The sequence below is a fragment of the Entelurus aequoreus genome, linkage group LG23, assembly GCF_033978785.1.
Source record: "Entelurus aequoreus isolate RoL-2023_Sb linkage group LG23, RoL_Eaeq_v1.1, whole genome shotgun sequence".
Classification (NCBI taxonomy): Eukaryota; Metazoa; Chordata; class Actinopteri; order Syngnathiformes; family Syngnathidae; genus Entelurus; species Entelurus aequoreus.
In genome coordinates this window covers 29,473,907-29,488,321 of record NC_084753.1, presented here as the reverse complement: position 1 = coordinate 29,488,321, position 14,415 = coordinate 29,473,907, and the positions used below count along the sequence as shown (strand labels likewise).

The following is a 14,415-nucleotide window of genomic DNA, read 5'->3' as shown; positions in this document are numbered from 1 at the left end:
ATGGCACTTAGCCATTGATGCGTTTACAGCCACACAAAAAGTCGGACAACTCCAACACCACACATAAAGTGTCATTCAAGGTCCTTGCACTATGATTTACCAATCAAATGTGTGCTTATTCTAGTGTCATTTATTAGGAATCTTAATTTATAAATAATAATCATGAAATGCTATTAGTATATTAAATAAATACTCATAAAAATATATTTTTTACAAACAGGAAGTTGCAGGAATGTACACATGATCCCCTGCTTACATCTCATTGTGCAACATGTGAATGTTTTAATGTGAACTAAATGCAATGTCTGAAAGGGGTACAAATTATTTCCAAAGCAGGACCTCCACCCAGACAAACAATACAAGTACGGTACACAGTTCATGAAAACAATATTTGTTGTTATTGTCATTATAAGTGGGCCTAAACACTTATGTTAGAAAAGTAAATGACTGCTGTCATTTGATTATAATAATAAGAGAATGTTGTATGTCTATCTGTGTTGGCCCTGCGATGAGGTGGGGACTTGTCCAGGGTGTACACCGCCTTCCGCCAGAATGCAGCTGAGATAGGCTCCAGCGACCCCGAAAGGGACAAGCGGTATAAAATGGATGGATGGATGGAGATGTAAGTTGTTATTTAGTCAGGTTTGGGACAGGTGTGCTGCTGGTGTAGCCACAGTGTGCACGTCTGATGTTGCTCACATGGCCTCCACTCAATGCTCAGGGACTTTTTGCGTTTGCTCACACATGAACAATTAGAGGGAACATTGATTGACAGAGTGTGTACCTACAGTGCTGAATGATGAGCAGAGGCAGAGTTAATCCTTAAAGGCCTACTGAAACCCACTACTACCGACCACGCAGTCTGATAGTTTATATATCAATGATGAAATCTTAACATTATAACACATGCCAATACGGCCGGGTTAACTTATAAAGTGACATTTTAAATTTGCCGCTAAACTTCCGGTTCGAAACGCCTCTGAGGATGACGTATGCGCGTGACGTAGCCCGGGGAACACGGGTATGCCTTCCACATTGAAGCCAATACGAAAAAGCTCTGTTTTCATTTCATAATTCCACAGTATTCTGGACATCTGTGTTCGTGAATCTGTTGCAATCATGTTCATTGCATTATGGAGAAAGAAGCTGAGCAAGCAAAGAAGAAAGTTGTCGGTGCAAAATGGACGTATTTTTCGAACGTAGTCAGCAACAACAGTACACAGCCGGCGCTTCTTTGTTTACATTCCCGAAAGATGCCGTCAAGATGGAAGAACTCGGATAACAGAGACTCTAACCAGGAGGACTTTTGACTTCGATACACAGACGCCTGTAGAGAACTGGGACAACACAGACTCTTACCAGGATTACTTTGATTTGGATGACAAAGACGCAGACGTGCTACTGTGAGTATGCAGCTTTGGCTTCTAAACATTTGATCGCTTGACCGTATGTGCGCAACTTTTTTTTTGCGTATGTACGCAACTTTTTTTAAATATATAAGCTTTATGAACCTTGGGTTAGGTGAACGGTCTTTTGGGCTGAGTGATTGTGTGTGTTGATCAGGTGTTTGAATTGTATTGGCGTGTTCTATGGAGCTAGGAGCTAGCATAGGAGCTAGGAGCTAGCATAACAAACACGCAGGTGTTTTTATGCAGGATTAATTTGTGGCATACTAAATATAAGCCTGGTTGTGTTGTGGCTAATAGAGTAAATATATGTCTTGTGTTTATTTACTGTTTTAGTCATCCCCAGCTGAATACCAGGTACCGTGAGTATGCAGCCTTGGCTGCTAAACATTTGATAGCTTGACCGTACGTGCGCGTCACGTACGTAACTTTTTAAAAATATATGAGCTTTATGAACCTTGGGTTAGGTGAACGGTCTTTTGGGCTGAGTGATTGTGTGTGTTGATCAGGTGTTTGAATTGTATTGGCGTGTTCTATGGAGCTAGGAGCTAGCATAGGAGCTAGGAGCTAGCATAACAAACACGTAGGTGTTTTTATGCAGGATTAATTTGTGGCATACTAAATATAAGCCTGGTTGTGTTGTGGCTAATAGAGTATATATATGTCTTGTGTTTATTTACTGTTGTAGTCATTCCCAGCTGAATATCAGGTCACCCCCGGCTCTCACAGCATCTTCCCTATCTGAATAGCTTCAACTCCCCACTAGTCCTTCACTTGCACTTTACTCATCCACAAATCTTTCATCCTCGCTCAAATTAATGGGGAAATTGTCGCTTTCTCGGTCCGAATCTCTCTCACTTCATGCGGCCATCATTGTAAACAATAGGGAACTTTGCGTATATGTTCAACTGACTACGTCACGCTACTTCCGGTAGGGGCAAGCCTTTTTTTTTTTATCAGATACCAAAAGTTGCAATCTTTATCGTCGTTGTTCTATACTAAATCCTTTCAGCAAAAATATGGCAATATCGCGAAATGATCAAGTATGACACATAGAATGGATCTGCTATCCCTGTTTAAATTTAAAAAATTCATTTCAGTAGGCCTTTATGTAGCTTGTTGCAGCACTCAGCAGATTTGAATTGCTGTTTTGGGCAGTAGATGGGATCTTTGATCCAAAGCACAATTTACATTTAACTAAAATGTTATTTTCTTTGTGCTCGACAAAAGAATAGTAGTGAAAATATCTCCAACAAACTCGACTGCAGCTCCGCCATGATCAGACACGCCCCCCTCCTCTCTCTCTTTACTCCCCACACCCAGACACACACACAGAGCGCACGTCTCTCTTCTCCGGTTTGTGACACAAAAAGAATCAGAACTACGACACTAACACACTTTATACTACATTAAAAGTAATGTAAAATAACGCAGTAACGCATCATGTAGTAATGGTAACTGAGTTACTGAAAAATAAAAAATAACGCGTTAGATTACTAGTTACCGCCGAAACTAACGGCGTTACAGTAACGCGTTACTTTGTAACGCGTTAGTCCCAACACTGTGTGTGTATATATATATATATATATATATATATATATATATATATATATATATATATATATATAGTACAGGCCAAAAGTTTGGACATACCTTCTCATTCAATGCGTTTCCATATGAGTTGGGAAATTGTGTTAGATGTAAATATAAACGGAATTCAATGATTTGCAAATCCTTTTCAACCCATATTCAATTGAATGCACTACAAAGACAACATATTTGATGTTCAAACTGATAAATTTTGGCGTGGCGAAGTTGGTAGAGTGGCCGTGCCAGCAATCGGAGGGTTGCTGGTTACTGGGGTTCAATCCCCACCTTCTACCATCCTAGTCACGTCCGTTGTGTCCTTGGGCAAGACACTTCACCCTTGCTCCTGATGGCTGCTGGTTAGCGCCTTGCATGGCAGCTCCCGCCATCAGTGTGTGAATGTGTGTGTGAATGGGTGAATGTGGAAATACTGTCAAAGCGCTTTGAGTACCTTGAAGGTAGAAAAGCGCTATACAAGTATAACCCATTTATCATTATCATTATAAATGTTTTTTTTTTTGCAAATAATCATTAACTTTAGAATTTGATGCCAGCAACACGTGACAAAGAAGTTGGGAAAGGTGGCAATAAATACTGATAAAGTTGAGGAATGCTCATCAAACACTTATTTGGAACATCCCACAGGTGAACAGGCAAATTGGGAACAGGTGGGTGCCATGATTGGGTATAAAAGTAGATTCCATGAAATGCTCAGTCATTCACAAACAAGGATGGGGCGAGGGTCAGCACTTTGTCAACAAATGCGTGAGCAAATTGTTGAACAGTTTAAGAAAAACCTTTCTCAACCAGCTATTGCAAGGAATTTAGGGATTTCACCATCTACGCTCCGTAATATCATCAAAGGGTTCAGAGAATCTGGAGAAATCACTGCACGTAAGCGATGATATTACGGACCTTCGATCCCTCAGGCTGTACTGCATCAACAAGCGACATCAGTGTGTAAAGAATATCACCACATGGGCTCAGGAACACTTCGGAAACCCACTGTCAGTAACTACAGTTGGTCGCTACATCTGTAAGTGCAAGTTAAAACTGTCCTATGCAAGGCGAAAACTGTTTATCAACAACACCCAGAAATGCCGTCGGCTTCGCTGGGCCTGAGCTTATCTAAGATGGACTGAGTGTTCTGTGGTCTGAAAAATCCACATTATAATAATTATAAATGGGTTATACTTGTATAGCGCTTTTCTACCTTCAAGGTACTCAAAGCGCTTTGACAGTATTTCCACATTCACCCATTCACACACACATTCACACACTGATGGCGGGAGCTGCCATGCAAGGCGCTAAACAGCAGCCATCAGGAGCAAGGGTGAAGTGTCTTGCCCAAGGACACAACGGACGTGACTAGGATGGTAGAAGGTGGGGATTGAACCCCAGTAACCAGCAACCCTCCGATTGCTGGCCCGGCCACTCTACCAACTTCGCCACACCGTCCCGGTTGTTTATGGAAACTGTGGACGTCGTGTCCTCCGGACCAAAGAGGAAAAGAACCATCCAGATTGTTCTAGGCGCAAAGTGTAAAAGCCAGCATGTGTGATGGTATGGGGGTGTATTAGTGCCCAAGACATGGGTAACTTACACATCTGTGAAGGCGCCATTAATGCTGAAAGGTACATACAGGTTTTGGAGCAACATATGTTGCCATCCAAGCAACGTTACCATGGACGCCCCTGCTTATTTTAGCAAGACAATGCCAAGCCACATGTTACATCAACGTGGCTTCATAGTAAAAGAGTGCGGGTACTAGACTGGCCTGCCTGTAGTCCATACTTGAAAATGTGTGGTGCATTATGAAGCCTAAAATACCACAACGGAGACCCCCGGACTGTTGAACAACTTAAGCTGTACATCAAGCAAGAATGGGAAAGAATTCCACCTGAGAAGCTTCAAAAATGTGTCTCCTCAGTTCCCAAACGTTTACTGAGTGTTGTTAAAAGGAAAGGCCATGTAACACAGTGGTGAACATGCCCTTTCCCAACTACTTTGGCACGTGTTGCAGCCATGAAATTTTAAGTTAATTATTATTTGCAAAAAAAAAATACAGTTTATGAGTTTAAACATCAAATATGTTGTCTTTGTAGTGCATTCAATTGAATATGGGTTGAAAAGGATTTGCAAATCATTGTATTCCGTTTATATTTACATCTAACACAATTTCCCAACTCATACGGAAACGGGGTTTGTAGTTTTGTCAATTTGTTCGGGCCTGAAATAAATTGGCCCTTTGAAACGTATCTTTGTCTTTGTGTGTTGTATGTAGACCACATTGCTTAGCAGAGTTCAGTGGTGCAAATGCATGTCAAGTTGATCAACAGATTGTTTTATTCTCCAGTGCAATGACAGTACTGAAATGAAGGCTAAAAGGGCATTAATGGGAGCCACTGGGGTGAGTTTTCCTTGCCCGTATGTGGGCTCTGTACCAAGGATGTCGTTGTGGCTTGTACAGCCCTTTGAGACACTTGTGATTTAGGGCTATATAAATAAACATTGATTGATTGATTTTTTTAAAGTAACTAGCTACTTTTCACAGTAACGCATTACTTTTTGGTGAAAGTAACTGAGTAAGTAACTGAGTTACTTTGGAAATAAAGTAACTAGTAACTAACTTGTTACTGGTTTTCAGTAACTAACCCAACACTGCATCTTCACAACCAAACAGTAAAGGGAGAAGTCCGGGGCTAAATACAGTCGCCCTGCCTTGAACCATAATGAGGATAAGCAGTATAGAAAGATGATGAAAATGGACTTACAGTTTTGGGATGATAAAAACGACACACCAAGCAATAAACACGTTTGACCCTCGTCTCAAACTGGGGGTTGTACTCCTTTATAGGCTTCTTTATTTTGATTCGTGGAGGTGAAACCTCTGCCATGTCTGGAATGAAGCAAGAATTTGGTAATTATTTCGACCGTCAGAGAAATGTGAAGCATCACATTTGGTGTGAATATTTCTGCAAAAATTACAATAAGCTATGCAAGAATTAGCACTCCCAGCATGCTTGTGTTAACACCAGCATGTTACTTACTGTAATACGCCCGTTGTGGACCAAACACTCGATGAAACGCGCATGTATCCCAGCTCAAACTAAACGAATATGAATGCGTACATTCTAAAAATGTGCCTCGTACCAAAATTACGAACAGAAGAAGGAAACTCTTCAAAGTTCACATGGTGATAAGATTGAACTACTGCAACGCCGCCATGTTTATTGACGTCATGTTCCCGCCCCCGGAAAGAAGCAGCTTTTTTTGTGTTTATTTTTATTTATTTTTTAAATGTCGCATTAAAACACTGAATATAGAGTAATTAAATAATCTCATTTGTATTTCAGAGATTATGATAATTTATTTTGTACAAAGACTAGCATGTCCGAGGGCGGAAGTTCGATGGCCCCCATTTACTTCCGTGGTCATGTTTCCTCTTATGTCATTGACAGCGATCGATAGCACTTCGGCTTTGACTGCCCGTCGCTGGAAGGATACTTCGTCTTTGACAGCTGCTGGAATCTGAAGAAATCGATTATTGTTTTTTTTTGTACAGGCGCGAAACAGGACAGTCGCGTGCCGGTTAAGGACCCCCGGCAACTTTGTGATTTTATTGGACGCAGCCCCGGAAGTAAATGGGGGGGGGGGGTGTAGGGGGAAGAAATTTGGCGTGACAGCGGCCATTATTATTATTTTTTTAAATGTATGTTTTTATTAATTATTTTCCAAAAATAACACCAGCCAAAACATGTAACAAACAGAGGAAAAAGAAAACACACAAGACAAAGCAAATAAAACAAAACAAAACAACCCCCCCCCCCACACACATTCACACATCCATTGAGAAAAGCTTACATGAACTCGAGAAAATCCAAAAATGAAAATAAATGAAAATAAGAATAACAACAACAACAACAAAAACTAATAATTATAATAATTAGGGATGTCCGATAATGGCTTTTTGCCGATATCCGATATTGTCCAACTCTTAATTACCGATACCGATATCAACCGATACCGATATACACAGTCGTGGAATTAACACATTATTATGCCTAATTCTGACAACCAGGTATGGTGAAGATAAGGTCCTTTTTTTTAAAAATTAATAAAATTAAATAAAAAAATTTAAAACATTTTTTTGAATAAAAAAGAAAGTAAAACAATATAAAAACAGTTACATAGAAACTAGTAATTAATGAAAATGAGTAAAATAAACTTTTAAAGATTAGTACTATTAGTGGACCAGCAGCACGCACAATCATGTGTGCTTACGGACTGTATCCCTTGCAGACTGTATTGATATATATTGATATATAATGTAGGAACCAGAATATTAATAACAGAAAGGAACAACCCTTTTGTGTGAATGAGTGTGAATGGGGGAGGGGGGTTTTTTGGGTTGGTGCGCTAATTGTAAGTGTATCTTGTGTTTTTTTATGTTGATTTAATAAAAAAAATAAAAATATCTAAAAACGATACCGATAAAAAAACAAAACGATACCGATAATTTCCGATATTAAATTTTTAAGCATTTATCGGACATCTCTAATAATAATTCATTCATTAACCATATGACCAAACCAGTCTATTGACCTCTACCATGAATTGATTAACGTGGACCCCGACTTAAACAAGTTGAAAAACTTGTACGGAATATGTACTGTACTGTGCAGTCTACTCATAAAAGTCTCAATCAAAAAAAAAAAGACTTTTGCAGTCAAGATATTTCATCACAGAGCCCTGGGAGTCCTCCCATTTTCTTTGGATTTTTAGTTTATAGTTTTTTTATATAAAAAAAAATAATGTGTCGCATTAAAACACTGAATATAGAGAAATGAAATAATCTCATTTGTAATTCAGAGATGATGATAATTTATTTTTTACAAAGACTAGCATGTCCGAGGGCGGAAGTTCGATGGCGGCCATTTAAAAAAAAAACTTTTTTATTAATTATTTTCCAAAAATAACACCAGCCAAAACATACAACAAACAGAGGAAAAACAAAACACACAAGACAAAGCAAATAAAATCAAACAAAACAAAACAAAACAACCCCCCCCCACCCGCCCACATTCACACATCCATTGAGAGAAGCTTACATGAACTACAGAAAATCCAAAATGAAAATAAATTAAAATAACACAAAAATAATAATAATAACAATAATTCATATATTAACCTTAACCATCTGACCAAACCAGTCTATTGACTTTTGCAGTCAAGATATTTCATCACAGGGCCCCAGGAGTCCTCCCGTTTTCTTTGAGTGGATTTTTTGTTTATTTTAGTTTTTTTTATATTAAAAAATAATGCGTCACATTAAAACGCTGAATATAGAGAAATGAAATAATGTCATTCGTAATTCAGACATGATGATCATTTATTTTTTATAAAGACTACCATGTCATAGGGCGGAAGTTTGATGGCGGATATTTTATTTATTTATGTTTTTATTAATTATTTTCCCAAAATAACACCAGCCAAAACATATAACAAACAGAGGAAAAACAAAACACACAAGACAAAGCAAATTAAACCAAACACAACAAAACAAAACAAACCCCCCACACACACACACATTCACACATCCATTGAGAAGCTTACATAAACTACAGAAAATCCAAAAATTAAAAGAAATTAAAATAAGAAAACAAAAAAAATAATAACAATAATTCATATATTAACCATCTGACCAAACTTTGCAGTCAAAAGATATTTCATAAGAGCAGTTTTTTTATATAAAAAAATAATGTGTCGCATTAAAACACTGAATATAGAGAAATTAAATCATCTCATTTGTAATTCAGAGATGATAATTAATTTTTTATAAAGACTACCATGTCAGAGGGCAGAAGTTTGATGGCGGATATTTTATTTATTTTTATTTTTATTAATTATTTTCCAAAAATAACACCAGCCAAAACATATAACAAACAGAGGAAAAACAAAACACACAAGACAAAGCAAATAAAACCAAACACAACAAAACAAACTACACTCCCCCACCCCCCTACACACACATTCACACATCCATTGAGAAAAGCTTACATGAACTAGAGAAAATCCAAAAATAAAAATACATTAAAATAAGAATAACAAAAAGAGAATATTAACAATAATTCATACATTAATCATCTGACCAAACCAGTCTATTGACTTTTGCAGTCAAGATATTTCATAAGAGCCCTGGGAGTTCTCCCATTTTCTTTGGATTTTTAGTTTAGTTTAGTTTTTTTATATAAAAAAAATAATGTGTCGCATTAAAACACTGAATATAGAGAAATGAAATCATCTCATTTGTAATTCAGACATGATGATAATTTATTTTTTATAAAGACTACCATGTCAGAGGGCGGAAGTTCGATGGCGGGCATTAAAAAAAAATATATTTTTAATAATTATTTTCCAAAAATAACACCAGCCAAAACATTTAACAAACAGAGGAAAAACAAAACACACAAGACAAAGCAAATAAAACCAAACACAACAGTGGTTCATCACCGGGCCCCAGGTGTCCTCACATTTTCTTTGAGCAGGTTTTTAGTTGTTTTTTTATATTAAAAAATAATGTGTCGCATTAAAACACTGAATATAGAGAAATGAAATCATCTCATTTGTCATTCAGACATGATGATAATTTATTTTTACAAAAACGATCGTGTCAGAGGGCGGAAGTTAGATGGCGGTAGTATTATTAGTATTTTTAAATCTACAAAAACTATGGATATCCGAGTATGTTGCTACTCACCGCTGGACTGGTAAACTACAAACAAACAGCACAATGACAGGGTGAAGCACATCTTTGTTGACAGAAATGTTGAAATGTAATATTTATTCTACAACATTTTTACAACATTAGTAAACATTAGTAAATCAGAGGCTACTCAGAAGGTGAGATAAGTCCTGGAAATGAATGTAATGAAGGTATAGATGTGTGTGTCCAAGTTAAAGGAAAAGGCAGGCTGTCTTCTTCTAATGGATTTATTACAATCTTTGGCAAGCTAGGTAATGTTTGCTGTGGTCTGGAACAACATGGCACACAAACAACTATGAGAAATGCAGCCAATATTACATACAGATAATGTGTCATGAGACATGCAAATATAAATTCAATACACATAGGACCTAAGTCAGGGGTGTCAAAAGTGCGGCCCGCAGGTCATTTTTTAACGGCCCCACGGCACATTTTAAAAATACGATTGAATAAAATAAAAAACATTAAAAGTGGTATTTAAAGAGTAAACAGGTGAAATGTAACATTTGACAACCAAACAATTAAACAAGGTGACTCGGTAAAGAATCTGGGTATTATCTTCGACCCAACTCTCTCGTTTGAGTCACACATTAAGAGTGTTACTAAAACGGCCTTCTTTCATCTCCGTAATATCGCTAAAATTCGTTCCATCTTGTCCACTAGCGACGCTGAGATCATTATTCATGCGTTCGTTACGTCTCGTCTCGATTACTGTAACGTATTATTTTCGGGCCTCCCTATGTCTAGCATTGAAAGATTACAGTTGGTACAAAATGCGGCTGCAAGGCTTTTGACAAAAACAAGAAAGTTTGATCATATTACGCCTATACTGGCTCACCTGCACTGGCTTCCTGTGCACTTAAGATGCGACTTTAAGGTTTTACTACTTACGTATAAAATACTACACGGTCAAGTTCCTGCCTATCTTGACGATTGTATTGTACCATATGTCCCGGCAAGAAATCTGCGTTCAAAGAACTCCGGCTTATTAGTGATTCCCAGAGCCAAAAAAAAGTCTGCGGGCTATAGAGCGTTTTCTATTCGGGCTCCAGTACTCTGGAATGCCCTCCCGGTAAAAGTTAGAGATGCTACCTCAGTAGAAGCATTTAAGTCCCATCTTAAAACTCATTTGTATAATCTAGCCTTTAAATAGACCCCCCTTTTTTAGACCAGTTGATCTGCCGTTTCTTTTCTTCTCTCCTCTTCTCCCCTGTCCCTTGCGAGGGGGAGTTGCATAGGTCCGGTGGCCATGGATGAAGTGCTGGCTGTCCAGAGTCGGGACCCCGGGTGGACCACTAGCCTGTGCATCGGTTGGGGACATCTCTGCGCTGCTGACCCGTCTCCGCTCGGGATGGTTTCCTGTTGGCCCCGCTGTGGACTGGACTCCCGCTGATGTGTTGGATCCACTGTGGACTGGACTTTCACAATGTTATGTCAGACCCACTCGACATCCATTACTTTGGGTCTCCCCTAGAGGGGGGGGGGGGTTTACCCACATATGCGGTCCTCTCCAAGGTTTCTCATAGTCATTCACCGACGTCCCACTGGGGTGAGTTTTTCCTTGCCCGTATGTGGGCTCTGTACCGAGGATGTCGTTGTGGTTTGTACAGCCCTTTGAGACACTTGTGATTTAGGGCTATATAAATAAACATTGATTGATTGACTGGACTCTCACTATTATGTTAGATCCACTATGGACTGGACTCTCACTATTGTGTTAGATCCACTATGGACTGGACTCTCACTATTATGTTAGATCCACTATGGACTGGACTCTCACTATTATGTTAGATCCACTATGGACTGGACTCTCACTATTATGTTAGATCCACTATGGACTGGACTCTCACTATTATGTTAGATCCACTATGGACCGAACTCTCACTATTATGTTAGATCCACTATGGACTGGACTCTCACTATTGTGTTAGATCCACTATGGACTGGACTCTCACTATTATGTTAGATCCACTATGGACTGGACTCTCACTATTATGTTGGATCCACTATGGACTGGACTCTCACTATTATGTTGGATCCACAATGGACTGAACTCTCACTATTATGTTAGATCCACTATGGACTGGACTCTCACTATTATGCTAGATCCACTATGGACTGGACTCTCACTATTATGTTAGATCCACTATGGACTGGACTCTCACTATTATGCTAGATCCACTATGGACTGGACTCACACTATTATGTTAGATCCACTATGGACTGGACTCTCACTATTATGTTAGATCCACTATGGACTGGACTCTCACTATTATGTTAGATCCACTATGGACTGGACTCTCACTATTATGTTAGATCCACTATGGACTGGACTCTCACTATTAAGCTAGATCCACTATGGACTGGACTCTCACTATTATGTTGGATCCACAGTGGACTGAACTCTCACTAATATGTTAGATCCACTATGGACTGGACTCTCACTATTATGCTAGATCCACTATGGACTGGACTCTCACTATTATGTTAGATCCACTATGGACTGGACTCTCACTATTATGTTAGATCCACTATGGACTGGACTCTCACTATTATGTTAGATCCACTGGGGACTGGACTCTCACTATTATGTTAGATCCACTATGGACTGGACTCTCACTATTATGTTAGATCCACTATGGACTGGACTCTCACACTATTATGTTAGATCCACTATGGACTGAACTCTCACTATTATGTTAGATCCACTATGGACTGGACTCTCACTATTATGTTAGATCCACTATGGACTGGACTCTCACTATTATGTTAGATCCACTATGGACTGGACTCTCACTATTATGCTAGATCCACTATGGACTGGACTCACACTATTATGTTAGATCCACTATTGACTGAACTCTCACACTATTATGTTAGATCCACTATGGACTGGACTCTCACTATTATGTTGGATCCACAGTGGACTGAACTCTCACTAATATGTTAGATCCACTCGGGACTGGACTCTCACTATTATGTTAGATCCACTCGGGACTGGACTCTCACTATTATGTTAGATCCACTATGGACTGGACTCTCACACTATTATGTTAGATCCACTATGGACTGAACTCTCACTATTATGTTAGATCCACTATGGACTGGACTCTTACTATTGTGTTAGATCCACTATGGACTGGACTCTCACTATTATGTTAGATCCACTATGGACTGGACTCTCACTATTATGTTGGATCCACTATGGACTGGACTCTCACTATTATGTTAGATCCACTATGGACTGGACTCTCACTATTATGCTAGATCCACTATGGACTGGACTCACACTATTATGTTAGATCCACTATGGACTGAACTCTCACACTATTATGTTAGATCCACTATGGACTGGACTCTCACTATTATGTTGGATCCACAGTGGACTGAACTCTCACTAATATGTTAGATCCACTCGGGACTGGACTCTCACTATTATGTTAGATCCACTCGGGACTGGACTCTCACTATTATGTTAGATCCACTATGGACTGGACTCTCACACTATTATGTTAGATCCACTATGGACTGAACTCTCACTATTATGTTAGATCCACTATGGACTGGACTCTTACTATTGTGTTAGATCCACTATGGACTGGACTCTCACTATTATGTTAGATCCACTATGGACTGGACTCTCACTATTATGTTGGATCCACTATGGACTGGACTCTCACTATTATGTTGGATCCACAATGGACTGAACTCCCTCTATTATGTTAGATCCACTATGGACTGGACTCTCACTATTATGTTAGATCCACTATGGACTGGACTCTCACTATTATGCTGGATCCACTATGGACTGGACTCTCACTATTATGTTAGATCCACTATGGACTGGACTCTCACTATTATGTTAGATCCACTATGGACTGGACTCTCACTATTATGTTAGATCCACTATGGACTGGACTCTCACTATTATGTTAGATCCACTATGGACTGAACTCTCACTATTATGTTAGATCCACTATGGACTGGACTCTTACTATTGTGTTAGATCCACTATGGACTGGACTCTCACTATTATGTTAGATCCACTGTGGACTGGACTCTCACTATTATGTTAGATCCACTGTGGACTGGACTCTCACTATTATGTTAGATCCACTATGGACTGGACTCTCACACTATTATGTTAGATCCACTATGGACTGGACTCTCACTATTATGTTAGATCCACTATGGACTGGACTCTTACTATTGTGTTAGATCCACTATGGACTGGACTCTCACTATTATGTTGGATCCACTATGGACTGGACTCTCACTATTATGTTGGATCCACAATGGACTGAACTCTCACTATTATGTTAGATCCACTATGGACTGGACTCTCACTATTATGCTAGATCCACTATGGGCTGGACTCTCACTATTATGTTAGATCCACTATGGACTGGACTCTCACTATTATGCTAGATCCACTATGGACTGGACTCACACTATTATGTTAGATCCACTGGACTCTCACTATTATGTTAGATCCACCATGGACTGGACTCTCACTATTATGTTAGATCCACTATGGACTGGACTCTCACTATTATGTTAGATCCACTATGGACTGGACTCTCACTATTAAGCTAGATCCACTATGGACTGGACTCTCACTATTATGTTGGATCCACAATGGACTGAACTCTCACT

General features: G+C 39.0%; 1 protein-coding gene across 1 annotated transcript in view; it reads right to left on the bottom strand.

Moving 5' to 3' along the window:
* LOC133640830 (zinc finger protein 106-like) overlaps positions 1-6,254 on the bottom strand; it is a 53,545-nt gene extending 47,291 nt beyond the window's left edge. The window contains exons 1-2 of the mRNA XM_062034509.1: positions 6,044-6,254; positions 5,768-5,892 (exon numbers count right to left, since the gene is read on the bottom strand). Of these exons, the coding sequence (XP_061890493.1) occupies positions 5,768-5,890 (123 nt within the window). The 5' untranslated portion in view covers positions 5,891-5,892; positions 6,044-6,254. The remainder of the gene's footprint in view (positions 1-5,767; positions 5,893-6,043) is intronic.
* Between the last annotated feature and the right edge of the window lie 8,161 nt (positions 6,255-14,415).